We start from the raw sequence: 24,978 nt of genomic DNA, 5'->3' as shown, positions 1-24,978 counted from the left end.
GGGTTAAATCAGCCCTTATACTTAGGGTATATACTTTTATACTATTTCCTTTGAAGCATATGGGTAGAGATATCTACGGGTCAGCTGAACATATATTCAGAAAACGTATCTGGGTTGAGTATGAAAATTTGGGAGTTAACTGAAACCTTCAGAGTACTCAATTTGCCCAGAAATTTCCTATGACTCAGAAGAGGAGCAGGTATGGGGCGCTTGGATGGCACAGCGGTTAAGCATCTGCCTTCGGCTCAGGGCGTGATCCCGGCGTTATGGGATCGAGCCCCACATCGGGCTCCTCCGCTGTGGGCCTGCTTCTTCCTCTCCCACTCCCCCTGCTTGTGTTCCCTCTCTCGCTGGCTGTCTCTGTCTCTGTCAAATAAATAAATAAAATCTTAAAAAAAAAAAAAAAAAAGAAGAGGAGCAGGTAAGTACACCAATTTGAAATAGAGAAGCTATGCTTTTTATCCAAAGGCAGCTTTAGTTTCTAAGGGATAAGTGCGTGTAGGGTATTAGAGCTCTTTGAAGACACTGTTGACAAAAATGTTAAAGAGGACATAGAGCTTTTTATTTTTTTCAGTACGGGATGGGGATCATTTAGATCAGAGTCAAATAGGTGACTGTGTAAAAAGCACAGCCTGGCACTCATCCCAGATATAATAAATTTCCGGTAATGGAGTCAAGTTAATTCACAAACGACAGCGACATTTCCTTTATGAGTGAGTTGATAAGAAGGATTTGGAGAAGATATCCTGAAGAGGTACTTTTTGAGGAACTACAGATTTAGAATAATTAAAAAGGTATCCTTCATACAAAAATCTAATATTTTTTGGTTAGCTTTATTGAAGTGGAACTTACCTACAATAAAATTTACCAATTTTAATAGGAGAATTTGGTGAATTTTTAAAAACATATGAAGTCATGTAATCAGTCATGGTATGCGACATGTTCGTCTCCCCAATAGTTCTGCCTGTTTGCAGCCAATCTCTTCATACTCCCGCTTCACCTCGGAAACCTCTGATCAACTCTCACTATGATGTTGTCTTTTCTAGAATTTCATATAAAGGAGGTCATGCAGTATTTGACCTTTTATGTTTGTTTCTTTCACATGGAGTAAGCGATCCATTCATGCTGCTGCATCTATCAGTAATATCTTCCTTTCCGATTTCAATTATATGGATTGGCCACTGTTTGTTTGTCCAATCAGTAGTGGTTGTATATTTCGCTTCTGGTTTGTTCGTTGTTTTTTTTTTTTTTGTGGCTATTATGAATAAAGCTGCTATGAATAAATACGTACAAGTCTTTGGGTGAATATGAGTTTTTATTTTTCCTGGGAAAACTCTTAGAAGTGAAATTGCTGGATGATGCTAACTGTATGAGAAATACATGTGTAACTTTATAAGAAACTGCCAAAATGTGTTCCAAAGAGGCTGTACCATTTGCGTTCCATGTATGAAAGTTCCTGTTGTTCACATCCTCACCAACATATGGCACTTTCAGTCTTTTGAATTCTAGCCATTCTACTCATGGTATCTTATTGAATTTCTCATTTACATTTACCTAATAAACAATGACGGTGAACACCTTTTCATGTGCTTAGTTGCTATCCACATATCAAAAAAAAAATAATTATAAACTCAATTTTGAATTCTCCATATCTGAATTTGGTAATTCCGTGCATTAATAACCTATTTACTTTAAATTTGGCTTTCAGATTTCCTGACACATGGTTTCTCCTTTATAGGTTTGCAAACATCTTGGACTCCTGTCCTGTGTAGATCCTAGCATGTTGGCTTTTAATAGCACTGCCTCTAATTCGCCCACTTTCTCCTTCATTGGGTTTCCTGGTCTGGAGGCTGCACATATATGGATCTCCATCCCTTTCTGTGTCCTGTACCTCATAGCCCTTATGGGTAATGCTCTTCTGCTCATCCTAGTTACAGCAGAGCAGAATCTTCATGAACCTCAGTTCTATTTTTTGGCCGTGCTTGCTTTTACTGACCTAGGCCTCTCACTGTCTACGATGCCTAGTGTCTTGGCTGTCTTCTGGTTTGATGCCCGCCATGTTGGCCTGGATGCCTGCCTAACCCAAATGTTCTTCATCCACACCCTCTCCTCAGTAGAATCAGGAGTCCTGGTGGCCATGGCTTTTGACCGTTTGGTAGCTATCTCTGCTCCACTAAACTACACCAGGATCCTTACCCACTCCACCGTTGCCTGCCTTAGTGCAGCCGCCTTGGTACGAGGGGCCACTCTGCTGGCTCCTCTGCCTTTTTTCCTTAGGACCTTTCCCTTCTGTGGGGCCAATATCCTCTCGCACTCTTATTGCTACTACCCGGATGTGCTGAACCTGGCCTGTGGGGATGTCTCCTTCAGCAGTGCCTACGGATTGGCTTTTGTACTCTGCACGTTTGCGGTGGATGTGGTCTTCATCTTAGCTTCATACGTGAAGATCTTGGGCACTATAATGAAGCTGGAGACTCAAGACAGAAACTGGAGATCGCTGCACACCTGTGCCTGTCACCTGTGCATGGTGCTTGTGTTCTACCTGCCCCTCATCAGCTTGGCAGTGCTGCATCGCTATACCCAGGACGCTTCTCCAATTCTATATTCCACCATGAGTAACGCTTACCTCCTCCTGACACCACTGCTCAACCCTCTCGTCTATAGTCTCAAATCCCGGCAGATCCAGACTGCCCTGCGCAAGCGATTTTGGGTGCAACGTGTTATTGCTGGGGAATGACTTTTTCTTCTCTGTATCAGAAGGGATGATGAATTTAAAAATGCCATTCAGGATCTAGTATGTGCCAAGTAGTATGCTAGGCACCATGAATTCAAAAATAAAACATACTTCAGTCTTCCCCTCAAGAAATACCACATCTAACTAAGGAAGGAGAAAGAGGCAAAATGCTTGAATAAATGATCATAACTGTGGTCATGAATGATGATTGTTTGGTAGTTGTAAAGAGAAATGGCAACAGGAACCCAAGCTCAATGTGTTTGGGGTATGAGTCAGATGAAAATCACATTGCCCCATGTGCTAAATTGAAGAGTCTAACTCTGGATTATAAAAGATCAATGAGAGACTAATTTTATGGAGAAAACAGGATGTCACCTGATTCTTGACTGCCAATGTTGTTTAAGTTGAAGCATGAAAATTCAAAATTGATGATAAAGTTATGACTAGGTGTTTATTATCTGTCTACTATATGTAGCCAGATACTATCTAATGTCTGAACATTCTGATTTTTAATAAAAGATAAAGGAGCTGTCTGAACAGAATAATATATAAGGATCTGAGAAATGGTTATTGTTACTCATCTTGCTTACTCATTCAGAATTCACACTTTATTTAGATTCTGTTTTATTTCCCCTTTCATACTGAGAGTAGATAGGGTTATATTCAGACTGCTGAAGGAAGGCTACATCTCCTTTTTCTAACTTTCCAAGAGGAAAAATGAATTAGTTTATTCTCTTCTCTGGTCAACTCTTGAAGTTAGAGTCATAAGCAAATGAAGAATTGTCCTGCACAGGGATCAACATAGGAAGCAAGTTAAAGAGAGAGACTTAATTGTCCATGGCAATGAATAAACATGTGGTAGCATTAGCAAGAATTTCAAGCTACTTTAAGAAAGTTTTGAATGAATTTCTAAATTATAACTCAAGTAATCAATCAAAAAATATTTTCAATGTCTGTCATATTCAATAGGCATCAGAATCACACAGAAGATATAAATTTAATATTCATATAGCTTACATTCTACCAATGGAAACCTGGAAACAGCAGCAAACCACATTGCAGAAGGTAGTCAGTGAGTCTGAGTCTTGGTTTAATTGTTAATATGAATTCAGAGGAAAGTAACAGTGAGGACTGGGTTCATCAGGAACTTCTGTCTCCCAGGCAGAGAAGATCAAGAGAAGAAAGATCATGGAAGCTTGAAATCTGTATCAATTCCAAAAGCACTGGGTAAGCTATAATCTGTTAGGTATTAATGGGATAAAAGCAGTAATTTTTTTAAAGTATGATTTTTGCCTTTATAGAGAGATCATTTGAGAAGTATAGTGCACGCCCTGAAAAAAATAAAATGAAATTCTGATTCTTAAACTGTTTCTTCATCTTCTAAGGCCTGGTTTCATCATTTTCTTTATTGACTAGTCTTTCTAGTCAACAGCCTCTTAACTCTGACTTTGCTAAGCACGAGTGTAGAGAACTGGGGATCGTTTCAGAGCAACTGTTTCCTTTTTTGAAAACAGCACAAAGTTTTCCTTTGAAGAACTCCTTACTGGTCTGTAGAGTTTTGTTTGTTTTTTTTTTTTTTTTTAAAGATTTTTATTTATTTATTTGACAGAGAGAGAGACAGCCAGCGATAGAGGGAACACAAGCAGGGGGAGTGGGAGAGGAAGAAGCAGGCTCCTAGAGGAGGAGCCTGACGTGGGGCTCGATCCCATAAGGCCGGGATCACGCCCTGAGCTGAAGGCAGACGCTTTAACCGCTGTGCCACCCAGGCGCCCCTGGTCTGTAGAGTTTGAGTGAGACCAATAATATCAAAATTCTAATAAATCCCTCCCTTGATCTTTCAGCTGCAGACACTAAAAACTGAAGAAATTCTCCCTCATGTTTTATGCTAGAGTTAGTGTGAAAGAGTCCCCTTCCTGTTTGTAACGCTGGAAAGAGACCACATCACATGGGGTCATCATCTTCCATAGCTTTGTGGAAGCAATGCTACATTGGGAGAGCGTGCATACAGAGCAGAACGGAAGCAGACAGGAGAGGTTGCTCCAGAAACGAAAAGTCATATGACAGTGCTGAGTCCTTACTCTCAGGTCCTGAGATCCTTCCTTTGAATCCGCGACCTATTCTGGTATTTCAGTTTACGTTCCTTTCCTTATAAATAAAATAACGAGGCAACTTAATGGCATATCCTGTTTATTATGACGTGGGTTGAATAGTTTATTTGATTCTGTCTTATAATATGAACAATTTATTCCTGTCTTGTCTCACTCACTAGGTAGTACTTCTCTAAATGACAGCATTTTTGTCTGCTTCATCTGTCCAATAAGTGTGGCATATCGTGAATGCCAAGAATAGCTGTGTAAAGATGTAAAATAAGGAAGAATGAAGGACCAAAGGTGAAGAATAAAAGCAGAATTAAATATGATTACTGAATCAATAAATTAGTGAACCATGAATTAATATTCATTGTATTATGAATTAACATAACTTGATTAAAAATGGATGAAGTAATAATGTCCAGCTCTGCTCTGCTGAAGTGAATTTGGAGGCATCACTGGACTATATAGAGAATTTGAAGCCTGTCCCTGATCTGCAATGACAGTATTGGGAGTATAAGTATAACACAAATATGAAATATGTCAGCCTAGTCTGAAGCTTTGTACACATTTGCAAATAAACACATTTTATAAAATATATACAAAAAGAGAACTCTAAATATGTCTTTGAACCGGAGAACAACTGTATTATTTTTTTGGTCACCTTTGATATCACCATCCGAATTATAGAAGCCTTTATTCTTTTGTATTTTTGTTTAAATCCTGGCTTGGTCTTTGTCCTCTACCATATTTTTGGCCTATAATAGAGTGGTTTATATTTATTGGACATTTGCAATATGCCAGATATTGTTATAAACACATTACATAAATTATCACATTTCTTCTTATAATGTCCTTACAAAGTGGATACCATTATCAACTTCATTTCGCTGATGGGAACACTGAGGCACAGAAATCTGAGTCCCTATGATCCCTGGATACATAACAGATAAGTTACGGAGTCCTGATTTTAGGTGAAGCACTACATACTTCTATCTTCAACTAAAGATGAAATCTAAATTAATACAACCTGAGAAAATCAAGTATACATTACATAAATGGTAGATTTTAGGTACCTGCTTTGCTGCATGTTTTCCTTAATCTTCTGCTGAATTTTTGTCCTATGTGGGGCTTATATCGTCATGGTTTCAGAAAAAGAATCATACAATATAAACAGATTTAAATAAAAATTATCAAAATTGTGAAAATAAACCTTCCTTTCTCTCATTCGGAATATTTCCCTCTATAATATCTCAAACTCCCCAAAGATAATAAATGTCTGTATAACAATATAAATATTTTACTTTAAATCAGATTTCAGCCATATAGCTATGTAGGAGGGAGTCTCAGATAGAAATATCTGTAGGATTGTTTAGACTGAAATGGGCTCATAGGTAAGTGATATAAACACCAGGAATGAGAAATATAAGTGAAGGTGAAAGGGGCTTTAGGAATCTTTCTTGATCTAGTATTTCCAACTAGAGGGGAATATTATATTTCTAGAAATATTATGATAAAACCATATAGAGATGTACCAAAGAAAGGGCCTCAGCACACATGAAAATAATGTCTGTGGTCCTTTTTTTTTTTTTTTTCAATATCCCTGGTAACTTTCAATCAATCCCTCAAAGGATCCCACTCTGTTCCGTCATCCTACCTTAAGTACAAACAGTCTACGTAGTGCCCTTCTAATCTGTTTTGTTTTCACACTATAAACCAGAGGGTTGAGGACAGGTGTGAGGAAAAGGAAAATGTTGGACATAGTGACATGGGGGAGAGGGGAGTGGTATTTGCCTATCCTGTGGATCAGGGCTAAGGCAATAAGTGGGACATAGAAAATGAGGACAGTGACAATATGGGAGACGCATGTGTTGAGTGCCTTAAGCCGTCCTTCCCTGGAAGCAATGCCCAGAACTGTCTTCAAGATCAAGGTATAAGACAGAACAACAAAGACAGAGTCAACACCAAAGGAGCAGAGAATCAATGCCAGCCCATAAATGATATTCACACGAATGGACGCACAAGCTAGCTTCATCACGTCAGGGTGGAAGCAGAACGAGTGGGTTAGGATGATGTTCTTACAGAAGGGAAGCCGTTTGAGCAGGATGGGCAAGGGGGCCATCAGTGCCACTCCTCGAGCCACAGCAGCCAATCCCATCTGAATAATGCGGGAATGCGTCAGGACAACAGTGTAGCGCAGTGGGTTGCATATGGCAACAAAGCGGTCAAAAGCCATGGCCAGCAGGATGGCTGACTCCATGGAAGAGAAGGTGTGGATGAAGAACATCTGAGCCAGGCAACCATGGAACTCAATCCTTCTGTGGTTGAGGAGAAAGACATTAAGTACAGTAGGCAGTGTAGATGCTGCCATGCCTATGTCAGTGGCTGCCAACAGGGACAAGAACACATACTGAGGCTCGTGAAGGCTGGGATTCTTGTGCATTATGTGAATAATGATGCTGTTCCCCAGGATGGCAATTACATACATAATGCCCAGCGGGATGGAGATCCAGATGCGAGACTCCTCTAGCCCCGGGATTCCTGAAAGAAGGAAGAATGGTGGCTGGTAGTAGGTGCCGTTGAACGTAGACATGCTGCTAAACCTAAAAGAGAGAACAGGTGTAGGAAAATCAAGGCATAAATTAATTCAAGTTCATTCAATGGTTCAAAAGAGAGTCTAGAGGCAGTAGCAGACTAATTATCTGTTGCATGCAGAACGAATTGAATAGGGTAGAATTCAGTTTAATTCAAAAAGCTTGTATAAGTAATTTTTAGGTGATTTATAACTGCTACCTTGTGGGCAATTTTGTCGAAGTAATGGTAGTCTCTAGATACACTACCAGACAAACGAAGAAAGTTTTGAACAGAAATGCTCACAGAACAAATTAAGAGTCACAAATCACATGATTAACTTAGTCAATTAAAAATACACAGTGAGGGGGCGCCTGGGTGGCTCAGTTGTTAAGCGTCTGCCTTCGGCTCAGGGCGTGATCCCAGAGTCCTGGGATCGAGCCCCACGTCAGGCTCCTCCGCTGGGAGCCTGCTTCTCCCTCTCCCACTCCCCCTGCTTGTGTTCCCTCTCTCTCACTGGCTGTCTCTATCTCTGTCAAATATATAAATAAAATCTTTAAAAAAAAACACACACAGTGAGAAGCAGGAGGATAGAGAGGGGGTTGGTTAACACACTTACAATAGTATGCAGGCGGGGAGGAAGGCCCCCCAGTATCTGAATGCTGGATGATGCAATACTCTGTTCTGTCCCTCTGCTGATGGCATTAGGAAGACCGGCGTGGAGGTTTGAGCAAGGGGACCCCCAGATGAAGGTATCTGGGGCCAACTCACTTTATCAGGCACACAGCATCATGTGTGGCGGCCACAGCTCTAACTCATCAATAAGAAGTGAATGCTGATCAGCTATGAATTTGACCTGTATTTCTTGTGCTAAGAACATGTGGGACCAGAACAAAACCACAAGGGGTGTCATTAATAGGTGATGACTTAGGTACTACCCAGGCAACATTCTAGACATGGCATATCATGTCTTATGGCTTTTTCTTTCTTTCTTATCTATAAATAACATTTTTGTTTATTCTATCACATATTCGATATATTTTATATTTAACATGTTCTTTAACATCTCCTACAACTTACCTATTATCTTTATTTACCATAATTGATGAATGATGCCTATACCTTATAAGCTACTTATCAGTTTATTCCCTATCTATGTTCAGTGAATCACATGAGTTTCATCTACCGCATTTATCTTCTTGGGTTTTTTTGTTGTTGTTGTTCTCAAATTAAATAATCTCAAATAATACAATAAATATACATTACTACATTTGGGGTTACAAAGTTTATTAAGATATGATTTCTACCCACCTATAAACCAATGTTTGGTGAATGTGATAAACAAGAATAAGCAAATGTATATGTAATGCAATAATAGTGATACAAAATGTATCTGTAAATAAAATAAGAGCTAAATGAACAAATTACAATCGCCTGGGGCGGGCCATAATCAACAGAGGACACAGTAGGCTTAAATCAACCACAAAAACACGGCACCCGGAACACCAAGCTATGTTCACATGTTTCCGTTGTCAGCACAGTCATGAGAATGCTTTCACAGCACTTTGGAAAAAAGTGTGTCAGTATAAAACCAACAGTTGCTGTTTGTGAAGGAGCTGTGTTGGATTACCTAACATAAATCTATAGTCTTAATGGCTATGGCCACTGGCTATTTATAACTCCCAAACAAGCGTTTATCTCCAGGACCTTAGAAGATCAGCAGAACAGAGTTCCCCGTCATTTTAGGAAGTGACAGAGGCACAGTAAGTAGCAGTGACTTATTTAAGGATCAACGGACAGTGGCTAAGAACCATTTTCAACCCATTTTCTATTATCAATATATATTTTATAACATCATGCTTCCTGCTTTAAAAAATAGCAATAGAACATTTAAACAAAGGAAACAATAATAGAAAATTTGTGTAATTAATAAAAGGAATTAAAAAACTAATTTTTAAAAAAGATTTTATTTATTTATTTGACAGAGAGAGAGCGAGAGAGAGAGCAGTCATGGGGACCAGCCAGCAGAAGGAGAGGGAGAAGCAGACTCCCCGCTAAGCAAGGAGCCCAATGTGGAACTGGATCCCAGGATGCTGAGCCTAAGGCAGAGGCTTAACCAACTGAGCCACCCAGACTCCCCAAAAGGAAATATATAAAAGAGAGTTAAAGAAGCAACCGTTGTGACCTGGACTCGTACAATGGCGGGCAGAACAACAGAAAGCTGAGATATTATTGAACACGGATATGTTTTTTTTTTTTTTTTTAAGATTTTATTTATTTATTTGACAGAGATAGAGACAGCCAGCGAGAGAGGGAACACAAGCAGGGGGAGTGGGAGAGGAAGAAGCAGGCTCCCAGCGGAGGAGCCCGATGCGGGGCTCGATCCCAGAACGCCGGGATCACGCCCTGAGCCGAAGGCAGACGCTTAACGACTGAGCCATCCAGGCGCCCCACGGATATGTTTTTTTTTTTTTTCCAGAACATTGTCTTAAAATATTACTCAGTGAGTTAATGAATTAACACCTTTATAAGCAAAACCTCAGTATGTTTTAAAACAACTGAAACACAGCACAATAAATTCTAGTTGATCCTTGAACAACCCAGGGGTTAGGGGTATTGACCCCCCACATAATCAAAAATCCATGTATAACTTTTGACTCCCCCAGAACTTAACTACTAAGAACCTTCTGTGGAACAGAAGCCTCAGCGATAATGAAAAGAGCTGATGAACACATTTTGTGTGTTATATCCATTATACACTGTTTTCTAACAATAAAGTAATCTAGAGCAAAGGAAATGTTATTAAAATCATACATTCACAGTACTGTACTACCAAACAAATCTGCATATAAGAGGACCCGTGTAGTTTAAACCCGCTTTGTTCAAAGGTCAACTGCATTTGGTTTGCTAGGTGACTCTAAATAATTTATGTATCCTGAACATATTTAGTCATTCTGTAGTTACCTAAGAACTTAAATAAGATTTTAAAGTTTTACATTCTTACAATACATATAACGGCATTAAAAGTTAACAAATTTTTTTTTCCATTGATATACTTTTAAAAATAAATATAAACTTTTCTATTTCAAGTAACAGTTTGACCTACTTATTTTGTATCCACATTTATAATGTACCCTTTATTGTTTCTAGGTATTGATAGACTTTAATAAAAATAATACATTTACTATTTCCCCCTATTAATATCTTCATTTCTTTGAGGCTATTTGTTTTAAAAAGTTAACTACTTTGTTGTCAAATACTGGGTGAAACCTTCTGTTGGCAAGACACAAAATCATACATTCTGGAATATAAGTTAGTTAAAGGTCTATGGAGATTCGTTGCACCAACCACTTCAAGAAATGAAAAACTGAAGTAAGATCTTGTAATTGGCATTACTATAGGTAAATGAGCAGTGAAAATTCAATAGACTATTCTAGTATTTTAAATCAAAAGAATATGGTGAATTACTCTTAGATTAAACTCCTGAATTTTCTAACCATGACAAGGTTGAGATTATCTGGACACAGTCTGTCTCCTACCTCCCATGTTCACACATTATTACTTCTCTGACCTCATTGCTGACTGCTTTCTCCCTCACTCTCTACTTCAACCACACTGGCCTCGGCTGTTCCATGAAAATGCATAATCAAGACTCCAGGACATTATTAGCTTTTCCCTCTACCTATAACACTTTTCCCCCAGAAACATCAGATCTGTGCTCACATGAACACGTAGTATGTACCACAGATTGTACCCAGATCTGCAGGTTACACGGATGATATGCACAACTTAGGATCCCTGTTCTAAAGTTCCTGATGAGTATGGATATCTTCGGTGGAAAGCAGGCCAGTTCAAAACTACGAACAAAGAAAGACATCATAGAACGCGCTCCCACAATTCATAGAACTTTACTAAGTATTTTTTCCTGAAACATTATTTCATTTGATTATAATTTCACCCCAGCAAGGAGGAAGACAGCCTTATATCAAAACCAAAACCAAAATATACAAAAACAAACAGATAAATACACCAAAGCAAAACAAAAACCAAAAGCACAGTAAGCCTCAAAGGCTTAGAAGGGTAAAAAAAAAAAAAAAAAAAAAAAAAAAAAAAAAAAAAAAAAAAAAACCAAGGTCACTTGACTTTGAGTCAACCCAAAGTAAAACCTAATTTTTCCCTTCTCCTCCTGTGCTTTTTCAACACTCTTTTGTTAAATTATATAAAATAAATATGCAAAGAGAAGGCATACAGGGAAAAGGCAGTAAATGGGGACTTGAACAGCTATGGAAAGATTCAAGGAGAGAATGAAATGTTAACTTGTAATTAGGTGATGAAAAACTTGAACTGGAAGAGGCAAGATCAGATCGTTATTGGCTGATTGAGTCAAAGAACAAAGGTATGTAAATCGGCATAAGGTTTATTAGGGAAGAGCACTAAGAACGTCCTCCCGGACAGAATGAGAAGTTGTAAAAGGGAGGGAAAGGTAAATAAGACAGACCAGGTAGAATGGAGTTTTGCTGGAAACTATAAGGTCAGGGGTAAAGAAGATGTGGTATAATGAGGCTTCTACCAAGTATCCAAATGCAAAACATAGTATGCAAGGCTGTGTGGATTCAGAACAAACTCCTTGGCAACTCTTAAGGTCATTAAGCTGTCAAGTGGTGAAGCCTAAACAAGATCACTTGATTCACTAGGGAGAGAGGGAGGCAAGGGTGTTTTCCAAGGGAGAAAACCAACCAACCAAACAGGATTTAATTAACTAGACATGGGGTTAAGTCCCCCCACCTCTCATTTTATGCTAAGATTTTGAGTCTAAATTCTTGGCTTACAGGGTGACACTACAGAGTATTTCGGGTAGTTCACGGCTATAATTTGGAATAGATGGTGTCTGTAATGGGAAGGACCGGCAAGGGGCTTACGGCTAATGATGATTAGTAGATGTCCATACTCAGGAACTTGGAGGAGGAGGAGGAGGGAAACAAGCAGAGAGGCACATCGGGAATGGCCAGCAATCCCTGTATGGACGGATGAAAGATTACTCCAAATTTTGCCGTGAAAGAGAGGAGAAGACAGCAAGAGGGTCAACACTCAGAGGCAAAAACACTTCGCTCTTCTTTGCTCCCACTTTTATTGGTCCTTCAGGATAATCACAAATCCTAATCACTGTTTCTCAAGCTCTTGAAGTTGACTAGGGGCCCTTCTGAAAACTGGGAGGATCTGTTTACAGGAAAGATACATATGCTAATTTCAGCCTGTTCTACAAGTTCTGCTAAACATAGCCTAAAGGACCATGCCTACACCTTAGATCACAGGGCAACTATTGTGGCTAGGAAAGCTTCCGGAAAGCAACTCCCTGGGGCCTTTCAACAGCAGAGTGGTCAAGTAGGACTCAGCGTTCCAAAGGCCTATGCCCTTCTCCAAAACCTTCCCTGCCTTTGGTGGCCTCTGTGTGACATTTTAGCCGGCCAGGTATTATGGCTAATTCCAGGCTCTACATTAACCCCAACAAGGCACAGGATACACAAGAGTAGGTTAAGAAAGAAAGAGAATTGAATAGTGGACTGTCCTGGGAATCCAAAAAAACGAGTAGTCAAAGGAAGTGAATGTTCTGTAACTGAAGAAACCCCTTCTGCTTTTCTTGGTGATGAGAGAGATTGGTGGTAAAAGTGGTTTCAGGGGAGTAGAATGCCAGAAAGCAAGAATGAGAGGAGGCATCTGGGAGTGAATGAGAAACTGGTTGTAGAAACATAGAAACTATAAATTTATATTTAGAAAATGTCGTATAGGGGCGCCTGGGTGGCTCAGTCGTTAAGCCTGGGATCGAACCCCGCATCAGATTCCCTGCTCTGCTGGGAGCCTGCTTCTCCCTCTCCCACTCCCCCTGCTTGTGTTCCCTCTCTTGCTGGCCGTCTCTGTCAAAAAAAATAAATAAAATCTTTAAAAAAAATTTTTAAAAAGAAAATATCATATAATATAAAAATATAGGTTATAAAAAGAACAGTAAAAGATTTTCACAAGATAACAGAGATAAGAAAGACAATTTAAAATGGGGTTTAAGAGGGGTGCCAGGATGGTACAGTTGGCTGAGAGATTGACTCTTGGTATCAGCTCGGGCCACGGTCTCGGGGTCGTGGGATGGAGCCCCACGTCGGGCTCTGCCCTTAGCATGGAGTCTGCCTGAGGTTCTCTCCTCTCCATCTGCCCCTCCCCCTGTTCGCACTTGTGCTCTCTCTCTAAAATAAATTTTTTAAAAGTAAAATAAAATAAAATAAAATAAAATAAAATAAAATAAAATAAAATAAAATAAAATAAAACGGGGCTTAAGTGCTTAAGCTCTCAAGTCAGAGAGACTCAACTCTAAATCCTGCTACCATCTTCCCTCCAATTTACTGGATTTGTGATCTCGGACCAGTTGCTTAGCCTTTCTGTTCCTCGGTATTCTATTCTGTAAAATGGATCAACTGGCATCTATCACACTGCCATTGGTGGAAAAACTTCAAAGTAAAAGGACAATAGAGTATGCACTGTTGGAAGTAGGGAACTCTAAGAAAGGAGTAAGGTGGGTAGTTCTTGGGAAGACGGGGATTTGGAAAGAGAGAACACCTTCCTTTCAAAGATCGAAGTCTGGAAATCCTTCCAACCGTAGAACTGCATTATTAAAGTTACAAACCATTTTTCGTCACTCTGCACAGTACACATGTAAAGACCTATACCTGTGCTTTCTGGGGCGTCGGGGTGGCTCAGGCAGTTAAGCCACCGTCTCTTGATTTTGGCTCAGGTCATGGTCTCAGGATCCCGAGATCAAGCCCCCCACTGGGCTCTGCGCTCAGCCTGGAGTCTGCCTGAGATTCTCTCCCTCCCTTTCCTTCTGCTCCTCCTGGCACTCCCTCTCTCTCTCTCAAATACATAAATAAAAATAAATAAAGTATACCTGCACTTTTAGAAACTGCATGCTGCGTCAGAGGCCACTCTGAGCGAGCCTGTCAAGGAAGAAGCTGCTTGGGTATGGAATCTTACTTTTTTGCAAGTCAGTTTAGGGCTATGGAGCAATGATCTCTGAATTACTCCAGGGTTGGGGTGGGGAGATGCTTTACTGGTTGTTAAAAGACTCCACAGATCAGGCGTGAGGAGTATTAAGAAAAAAAAATCTGGTAACTTCCATCCCATATGTTCTCTTCAAATATTCCAACAAAACAGAGTAGGTTAGATTCTGTTACCTTTTCACAAGAGAGGAAAAACAGTGCTATTTTAAACGATGACATTTAACATTTAGATAATTCAGTAAAATGATTTTACTCAATTCTTGCCATGGTAAGGACTTAACTATCGGGGGAAAAAAGTGTTTGAGAAAGAGAAAATGAATAATGGGGAATCTTTACTTCAGGCTATGGGAAGGAATGAAAGATAAAGGGTAAGACTGATAAACTTTTAAAAGAAAGTTGGCAATCTTAATGGCTTGATTGCCTGAAATTCAGCCACTGTGTTTTTATTTCTAGCTTTAACCAACCTATACCCATCCCGAGCTGTAGTGACTTACTGTTTTCAGTTCTCCATACGTAAAAGTCTAGTCAGAAAAGTCCTCAGTCACATGTGGGGCCAAGACACCTCGGAAAGACAGTAGCATCTGTAGGACCCATTTATTCTGCCAGGTGGAACAGCCAAAAGGCGGTAAAAGGCCTCTGTCCCTTCCACCTCCCTTGAGGATTGACCAGGCAGGTGATGTTTTAGATTACAAAGTCCCCGAGGAAGTGGGGTCAGGAAGCGAGAGGTGAACAACAAAAGTACCCAGCTCAGCAAAATGTCCCTGCATTGCCCTGGTACGCGGTTGTTTCTAACAACGCACCCTCTTGTGAACAGATCATGGAAGTAGCCAGATCCATAGTAAGATTTTCTGAGAGCTGAAATAAAATGCGGTGACTTACGTCAAGGAGTTTAAAATTGAGCCGGGAGGTCATTGAGGAGGTGGGCCTTACACGCATTCTCACCCACTGGAACCGTGAACTTCTGAACTGGGCCAAACCAGAATATTCTGAGGACTCCGCCGGTCCATGTGCTACAATGTGCTATGGTAATGGACTTTCCCTTCGTGGTCGCCTTAGCAGTCGATCCTTTCACAGAGGTGAGTTTTCTGCCTCCAACACTCAAAATTATTTATAAACAATGTGTAACAGGCATTCCCTTTGTCTTAAAAAACCCCTGACTTTTGTTCCCCAGGGGGACACAGTTTGGGTTGCCCAAATCCATGCTCCCTGAATTACAATTCTAAGGCCCCAAATAAATGCTTTTGCTTCATTTCAGTTCTGTGTCTTTTTTTTTTTTTTTAAGATTTTATTTATTTATTTGACAGATAGACAGCCAGTGAGAGAGGGAACACAAGCAAGGGGAGAGGGAGAGGAAGAAGCAGGCTTCCAGCAGAGCAGGGAGCCCAATGTGGGGCTCCATCCCAGGACCCTGGGATCACGCCCTGAGCTGAAGGCAGATGCTTAACGACTGAGCCACCCAGGCGCCCCTTCAGTTCTGTGTCTTTTCTCGGTTGACAATTTAATGTTGTGTATGAGTGTGTGTGTATGTGTTTCTGTGTGAGAGAAAGAGAGTGAGAGAGAGAGAGACTTATGAAAGGTAACAGGAAAAAAGTAACTACATGACATTCTATCCGTTTTGAGGCAAGGGGCTTAAAAATGAGAACTCTCAGAATTGCTGAATAATTTCAAAAAGATGTATGTGACATTATTTCCTAACACATCACCAGCATGACCTTGGCTATTGTGAAAATAGTCTGAAGTGAGGAGGACATCAGCCTTTCCCAAGGAGAGCATTTCAATGCCCTAGAGAAATATAGAATCAGCTAACAGAAGACTAGGTAATCTTAATTAATTAATAGAATTAATATATCAATAATATTACCTAGCCTTATTGCCCTTTGTCAGCCTTACTCCAGAGTATCTCCCTTTCTGACACTCTGTTACGTGCATTTCCTCTAAGCAAAATGTTCTGTCTTACGCCCCTGTGTTAGTACGTTCTGGGAACATTGCCTGATACACTCGGTGTACCTTGTTCTGACTGAGGGCTGTTTGTTGTCATTTGTACTCATTTTCTATCTCGGCCTCTCCAGTAAATCTTTCTTGACCCTTAAATCCTAGGTTAGCTGCCCTTTTTTATATAATCCACAGGACTCTGACCTTACCCCTGTCATGATATACACTGTATATTAATTACTTTTCTGTTTCTCTCCAATAGACTCTATCCAAATCATAGGTAATTGCCTGGATTATCTTTCTACTCTCAAATTCCTGCCAATGTGAAACATATTGATTAATCTCTAAAAAATGACACAGAAGAACAGATATTACATACTCCTGCTTGTATAGAAATCTAAAATAAACTCATAGAAGCAGAGAGTAGAATGGTAGTTTGCCAAGAGCTTGGGGATAGGGAGTCAAGGAATTCCACTGCATTTATGGGTCAAGAAGTATACAGTTTCAGTTAAATATGCCCTAAAGATCTACAGTATACATAGTGCATGTGGTTAACAATGCAAAGGTTATATACCCCAAAATTTGTTAAGAAGGTAGATATGTTAAATATCACCAAAAAAGAGGGAGAGAGGGAAGGATCTTTCGGAGGTGATGATTAAATTTATGATATTATTTACATTGATGGTGTCATGAGTATAGACTCCAAACTTATCTGGAAGTATGCATTAAATATGTACAGATTTTTATATCTGTCATATCTCAATAAAATAGATTTAAAAGTTGTAGAAATAAGGAAAACAAGGGAAACAAGGAAGGCATGAAGTCTAACTGTACATTTTGGCAGACATAAAGGAATTTGCTAAATTCAGGCAATGCATATTTATTTCCATGGGCTCATATGCAGACACTAGGAATCCATTATGAGTAAAAGAAAGAAAAATATCCACCACTATCCACCGTAATAAGACATTCTCCTTTTTGAGACTCTTGGTACAATCCAGATTATCTTCCTTTTAATTTTTTTTAATATAAATACACAGTTGTTTATTTTCATGTGTCCATTCTCTATCTCTTCAGAGTAGCTGCTATTATGTCTCTCGAGCCTGTCCTCAGACCCCCTACCCGAGCATCCGCTGGGTAATAAGCACTCCCTCTTCAAATAGTAAAACTCTTTCCATATTCCCTGGCTGTTAAATGGAGAAGTGCATTCCCAAATGTATTTCCAAAGTGTGTTCCCTGGCTGTCAAATGGAGAAGACCTGGTCTAGTTGTGCTAAGGAAATATAGATATGGTATTCTGGGAGAGGAATCGGGAACCCCACGTTTCAAGCTATTCCTACTTGTATCTCTTATCTTCTATAAGGTTCATCAGACAATAGGACAAATTAACCCTTCAGTACCAAAGGCAGAAATATCAACTTAGCTAGATCCGCTGGTTTCAAATAAGTAAATATGCTATCAGTGTAATGGGTCAGAGAAATCACATTGCACGGACAGGAGGAGAGTACCTCTAAATTCTGGACCAGAGAGCACCTCAAGAATGTATGAGAGGAAGGAAACCTGAAGTTGACTTGTTTCTTTGAGTATGAATGAGACCTCTTTCAAATCTAGGGCATGTAATAAAAAAGGGATTGAATTATGGATACACTCTTGGTTGATTATACCTTAATAGAAATGAGAGCCAGGTATTTGAAGGATATGTGGTGACATGTGATAATCACCCCAAAATCTCTGCCTCCCAGAGCTATCTTCTTGTTTACTCTTTTTCGGTGAGCAAAGTTCCACATTATTGTTTCATGCCTAGAATTATGGTTTTATTTTTTCAAATATGAACACTTTTTTTAGGACATTGACCCGGACTCTTTTCAGATATTAGGATATCAATCTGATTTGGACTAAGGAATGATTTTTTTCTCTTTCTTTTTATTGAGATGAAATTCACATACATAAAATCAGCCATTTAAAAGTGTACAATCCAATAGCATTTAGTACATTCATAATATTGTGCAATCACCACTTCTACCTGGTGCCAGAATATAGACCTCACTCCAAAATAAAACCTCATGCCCATTAAGCAGTTATCCAACATTCCCTTCTCCCAGCCCCTGACAACCCCCAATCTACTGTACATCTCTATGCTTTTATCTGTTCTGAATATTTCATGTAAGTAAAATAATACAATATGTGACCTTTGTGTTTGGTTTCTTTCGCTTGGAATAATTTTCTAAGGAACACCCATGCTATAGTGTGTGAGTACTGCATTTTTTATGGCTGAATAAAATTTCACTGCATGCATACACCACAATTTGTTTATTAATTCATCCATTGAATGATAGGTGAACTTTCAATAGAATGGTCAATTTTTATAGAAGAAATAACTTTCAATTTCTAATGTCTAATGGACACTAAAAGAAGCCTATAGATCTTTCCTAATTATCAGATGTTTCACTTGTGTTAGTGAATGTTTCTTCTTCTTCTTCTTCTTCTTCTTCTTCTTCTTCTTCTTCTTCTTCTTCTTCTTCAGGGTGAGAGAGAGAGGGCACACCTGTGAGGACATGAGCAGAGGGCGAGGGGCAGGAGAGAGGGAAAGGGAGAATCTTAAGCAGGCTACAAGAGCTGGGTGCTTAACTGACTAAGCCACCCAGGTGCACCCCCTGTTTTTCTTTTTTGATTCTTTTCATGGATAAGTAGAAATTTACAAGAACAAGATATTTTTTCCATTGTGTTAGCTAATTCCAGTTTATTATGTTTTCCAGAAGATGATTGTTAACTGCCTTGTCCCTACAGGTTTTCAAATTGAATATTCCCGTGTTTCTTTAAAAGCGAAAGCAAAGTAAAAATATACACACATTGACCTCCAAATACACTCTCATCTCACAGTGTGGTAAACCTATACATTTTGGTAATTTTCTTCTCAGAGCTCAGGTTTTTCGGGCATGAAATATGTGGTGGAGTTGAGAGCATGATGCTTGAAGAAGCACAGATGTGAATTTAAATCCTAGTTTTACAGTGAGCAGCTTTCTTGGGCACTGTTTGCTTTATGCAGACATAGCTTGATGAGAAAAATAGTGTATTTTGAATAGGACAAGTGTTTCTGGAATCAGGAAGCTCATAGTTTGTCTAATGTAAGTGAACATGAACATAGATACAATTAGGTTAAAACAGTACAATTAAATAAATGGGGTTCAGAGACACCTATGTGTCTGCATATCTTTAAATCTTATGTGTGGCAGAAAAAAAGTTGGATTTAGTAGAATTTATGTATTCTTATATATAATATATGGTGGCTTTTAATCCTGAGTCCAATCATTTTTTATTAGGGAGATACTAACAAATTAATATCTTTTAACTATTTATTTTTCTTTAAAATGCAGCTAATACAATTCACCTCCTTTGGTTTAAATGAGGCTAATTTTGGTAATGTAATTAAAAGTTTTGAGCTTGAGGAAGACATCCTAATAATTCAATTTCCTTTCTCCTTTCCATAATACAGTATTTTAAAGACTTCTGTCACTTGTTTTATAGTTACATTTTAATGTGTAAATATCACACTTTTGCAGGCATATTACCAAAGACATCTTTAACTGACATATTTATTAATAAGCATTTATTATATTCGATAGTACAGATATTTCATAAAGTGCTGAAGATGCAATGGCAAAGACAACAGACTGGGCCCCTGATTGTTTAGAGGGGGAGGGTAATTAAACAGTAGTTAGGTTAGCAGGTAAGAGTCATGATGGCCAAGTGCAATTACCTAAACCCACCAACATTCCTTCATTTATTAAATGAAAACAATTGGGATTTACTGTCCCGTTGAATAAGTATATACAGGAGATTTAGAATAAAACAACACAATGCTTTTCCACAACAATTCTTAATTAAAGAATATAGACATGAAGTAAAATTGTGCCATATTACAATAAAATTATTAATGGGTTATAATTATTATAAGGTTGGAGATATATAATATATAATTATAATTATATATGAGGTTGGAGAGAAAGGTAAGGATAAGAAAATGGAAAACTTTCTAAAATATGTTAATAAATTTGGCCTTTATCTTACGCTTAATTTTAAATCACTTAATTATTTAAACAAACATTTAAATAGCCAAGACATAAAAATTATTTCAGTAAGATCTTTCATGCAACAGATTAATGGATGATAAATTAGATCAGAACAATAGTAAATAATAAATTGGCTCAAGACGACAACCCAAATCCTACCATCTTTTTGTCACACAAGAAGAATATACCTGCACTCTCACAAAACCATCCTGGAATGATGATACATTTCCCAGAGGAAAACGGACAGATGAAAGGGGAAGAGAGAGTCAGGGTGTCATTTTCACTAAGCCACACTTGACTACTTCAGCAAGTTTCCCCTGCCCTTGAATACCTTGCGTAGTACAGACCTTATCTGTTTGGTTTTTAGGCTATAAACCAAGGGATTAAGGACAGGGGTCAAGAAGAGAAAGAGGTTGGCCATGGAGATATGGAGAAGAGGAGATGTGAACATACCAAATCTGTGAATTAGAGCCAGCACAATGAGTGGCACATAAAAGATGCAGACAGTGAAAATGTGGGACACACAAGTGTTAAGTGCCTTGAGCCGACCGTCTTCTGAGGCAATACCCAGCACTGTTTTCAAAATAAGGATGTATGAAATGACAATGAACACAGAGTCAACGCCGAAGGAGCAGAGGACAAGGGACAACCCGTAGATGATGTTGACTCTGACGGGGCCACAGGCCAGCTTCATAACATCAGGATGGTAGCAGTAACAATGTGATAAACAACATCCTTGCAGAAGGACAATCGCTTGAGCAAAATCGGCAAGGGTGCCATCAACACCACACCCCTAACCACGGCTGCAATTCCCACCCCAAGAATCCGAGGAGAGGTTAAGACCACAGTGTAGTGCAGTGGGTTGCGAATAGCTACAAATCGGTCAAAGGCCATGGCCAACAGGATGGCTGACTCCATGGAGGAGAAGGTATGAATGAAGAACATCTGTGTTAGACAAGAATGGAACTCAATTTCTCTACGATTCAGGAGGAAGACCCTGAGTACTGTAGGTAGAGTTGATAAAGACAGCCCCACATCTGTGGCTGCCAGCATAGATAGGAAGATGTATTGAGGCTCATGAAGGCTGGAGGTGGTTTTGATAGCAAAGAGGATGATGCAGTTCCCCAGGAGGGCAGTTAAATACATGACACACAGTGGGATAGAGATCCATATTTGTACAGCCTCCAGTCCAGGAATGCCTGTTAGAAGGAGCGTCGGTGGCTGGAACCAGCTACTATTTATGAGTTCCATAAGGTTATTTCTTGAGATCCAGTCCAGATCAGCTTCCAAGTGTTTCTATTGGGAGAAAAATATACATTTTAAGATAGGAGGACATAGCACATCTAATTCCTCTGGGACAGAACTAATCCTAGGTATCCTTAGATATCAAAGAACTTATCCTTAAAACATTTCCCAATTTATCTGAATAACTACCTGGAGTTAGGATAATGGGTAACCGCTATTAAAAGGGAAGAGCTACTAGCATCCTTTGGCCTAGAACACTCCAATCATTGATTGAGTGACAATGAAAATTAAGTACATGATTTTGTTTCTTATCTCAATGCTTAGAAAAATTTTATTCTCAGAAGTCTTTCACGTGTTGTAATGAGCACTGGGTGTTACACGCAAGCAATGAATCATGGAACACTACATCAAAAACTAATGATGTACGGTATGATGACTAACATAACATAGTAAAAAAATTAAAAATAGAAAAAAAGAAGTCTTTCTATTTTTAATTGATTTAATTATGTTTGCATTTGCTTTTATTTTCAATTACTTAGGCTGAAACTTTGAAACAAACTCCTGCACTTTTTCCATATCAATATCATACCTATAAATATTCAAGCATCTGGAAACCTGGTCATTTTTCCTGTTAGTTTTACCTATAGAAATAAAGCATAGAATAATTAAATAACACACATAAACCCCAACCCATTAAAAAAGAAAAACCTTCATGTGACATAATTTATTTTTATAATTAATTTCCATGTTGATTTTTTTATATTATGTGTTGATTTTTCAAAATATGAGTGATAAAATCAGTAAAAGTGATACTGTCATTACATCTTAGCTAGTGCTACAATAGTTCAAACATTAACAAATAATTTCTTTTTTAAAGAAATAATTTCCTGAATAAAATTTGAAATATGTCTACTTGAAAACATAGATGTCATTTATTAGGGAATAGATACCAATACTTCAGGAAATATCTTAAAAACAGCATAGTTGATGTGGAATCTACAAAAAAAAAATTTAATAAACAAAGAGCAGACTCAGATCTATAAATAGAACAAACTAATGGCAGAGGGGAATGGGGGGATAAGAAACATGGTGAAAGGGAGTGGGAGATACAGGCTTCCAGTTATGGAATGAGTAAATCATGGGAATAAAAGGCACAGCAGAAGGAATATATTCAGTGGTATCATAATAGCATTGTATGGTCACAGATGGTAGCTGCACTCGTGATGAGCACATCACAACATATGGACTTGTCAAGCCACTAGGCTGTATAGCTGAAACTAACGTAACACTGTGTGTCAATTATATTCAATCAAACAAAAATAACATAATTGGAGGAAATGGTCTTAGCACTTATGTCTTTATTTCACAATGAAGGGTTGGAAGAGATTATGAATGATTGGTTGAATACACTTAGGTTTAAGTGTTTTGTTTAAGATCGCAAGCAGAAACAAAATAGTGATGTAACTGTATTCAGATAAGTGAGATTGGGGAAGAGGGGAGGTAACATAACTGACCTAAACTCTATCTGGAAGAGCATGAGATCAAAACACAATGTCGTTTGTAAAATAATATTATTTAAAAGTATGGCTATACGCAACTAATGAATCATCGAACTTTACATCGGAAACCGGGGATGTACTGTATGGTGACTAACATAATATAATAAAAAAATCATTAAAAATAAATAAATAAATAAACAAATAAATAAATAAATAAATAAAAGTATGGCCAAAAATTAAAACTCCAGAAGAAAAATTAAACAGAGATTAACGAAGGATTCCTTTTTAGTAAGAAAGCTAGAGACAGGGAGGATTGGAACAAGAGACTATCCTTTCTTTGCTTTCAGCCAAAATTAATACTGTGCTGTTTAAAAAACATGCCACTGTAAACAAAGTTATCTTTTTAGAGATGCAAACATATTTTTGAAGAGCAGATCCCAGATGAATCACAATGTATGCATTTCCACTCGTTGATGTATAGACCTATGTTTGTTCAGTCCGCTATTGTCATATTCTTGGCCGTGAATGTCTACTATACCCTACTACATTCTTTCATAAAATGCCTAGTAAAAAGTGTCCCATAAAGCATGTCTTTTTAGCTGGGGGAGTGAGTCAGCCCCTCATAAGGAGGACCTTTAATAGGGAGACAGACTTCTTTGGGGATTAGAATACTAAATAGGCACATTCTTTCTCTCTCTATATATACATATATATATACATACATACATATACATATATAAATTTTCATCCGTACATATGAAATATCTTTTTGACATGAGTCAAGAAGGAGAAGGAGGTGGAAGAGGAAGAGGGAATGACTCATTGTTCATAGCAGCTGGGGCATCTGAACATACCGCACACTCACAGTAACTCAACGTATTGCGTCACACCAGACTAAGGCCTGGGACTCTCAATAGACATAAAGTTCTGACCTACCACAACATGCGATGCACCTCGTTTAAGCTACACAAATACATACGCTGCAGGTTCGTATACACACGTTTTAACCATCTTTCCTCCCTTTGCTTTATCCTCCAGAATATCTTGGAATTCACTCTCCCCTCCTTTGGAGCCATTTTCCCCTTCTGATTTCAGCACTGAGCCTCTAGGACCACCAGCGCAAGCACCCAGGCCACCATCACCACAACGGCACCATCAATGTAAACCTCAAGTATGTGCTTAGTCCTATCGTTAGCTGCTTCAATTTTAATACTTCTCGTGCCTGTATGTCTAGCCCTTTTAGTGAGAATGTCTTTTATTTCAACTAATTTTATTTTTTTCTAGTCACTCTTTAGTCAGATTGGGTGCTTAATTTCACCACATAGGACTTACTCATTCCAACATCAAAATGTCTGTACACTTCCTGATAGGATCTCAAATGTGATCATGCTTTACCTCCACTGATGGTAATTAAATTCATTGATTAAAAGCTAGTCTATACCCAACATTCTATAAAATAGTTTTTTCTTTTTTAAAAAATATTTTATTTATTTATTTATTTATTTATTTATTAGAGAGCACGCACACAGGTGGAGAGAGGGGCAGAGAAAGAGACAGAAAGACTCCCTGCTGAGCAGGGAGTCCGACATGGGGCTCGATCCCAGGACCCTGGGATCATGATCCAAGCCGAAGGCAGACACTTAATTGACTAAGCCACCCAGGCAACCCTGTAAAATTTTCCCATGACTATTTCATATTCCAAGAATTCCTCAAGCCATTAAATCCTTACAAAATGTACTTTTTTTCCTCAATAGCTGGCAAACACCGTATGATTTCATATTGTCTTCCAACTGAG

General features: G+C 38.7%; 3 protein-coding genes across 3 annotated transcripts; 1 reads left to right on the top strand and 2 right to left on the bottom strand.

Annotated features, from left to right (window-relative positions):
* The first annotated feature begins 1,780 nt into the window (after positions 1–1,780).
* LOC123782592 (olfactory receptor 51G2-like) lies at positions 1,781–2,737 on the top strand. Its single transcript, XM_045782843.1, has one exon. The coding sequence runs from the start codon at positions 1,781–1,783 to the stop codon at positions 2,735–2,737; it is 957 nt and encodes a 318-aa protein (XP_045638799.1).
* Positions 2,738–6,472: 3,735 nt separating this feature from the next.
* Positions 6,473–7,417, bottom strand: LOC123782656 (olfactory receptor 51I2-like). The gene has a single exon (XM_045782906.2). The coding sequence runs from the start codon at positions 7,415–7,417 to the stop codon at positions 6,473–6,475; it is 945 nt and encodes a 314-aa protein (XP_045638862.2).
* A 13,320-nt stretch (positions 7,418–20,737) lies between these two features.
* LOC123782589 (olfactory receptor OR51C1-like) lies at positions 20,738–21,690 on the bottom strand. The gene is given in 2 exon segments (XM_045782840.2): positions 20,738–21,168; positions 21,171–21,690. Coding segments are annotated over 2 exon segments (951 nt in total).
* Positions 21,691–24,978: the final 3,288 nt, after the last annotated feature.

Source organism: Ursus americanus, chromosome 16, assembly GCF_024610735.1.
Source record: "Ursus americanus isolate L20-20 chromosome 16, mUrsAme1.1.p, whole genome shotgun sequence".
NCBI classification, from domain to species: domain Eukaryota; kingdom Metazoa; phylum Chordata; class Mammalia; order Carnivora; family Ursidae; genus Ursus; species Ursus americanus.
Note: the sequence above shows the minus strand (reverse complement) of the source record. Positions and strands in the feature narration are given on the sequence as shown.

Excerpts from the sequence above, each read along its gene's own strand:
- LOC123782592 (XM_045782843.1), top strand. The coding sequence starts at position 1,781 with ATGTTGGCTTTTAATAGCACTGCCTCTAATTCGCCCACTTTCTCCTTC.
- LOC123782656 (XM_045782906.2), bottom strand. The coding sequence starts at position 7,417 with ATGTCTACGTTCAACGGCACCTACTACCAGCCACCATTCTTCCTTCTT.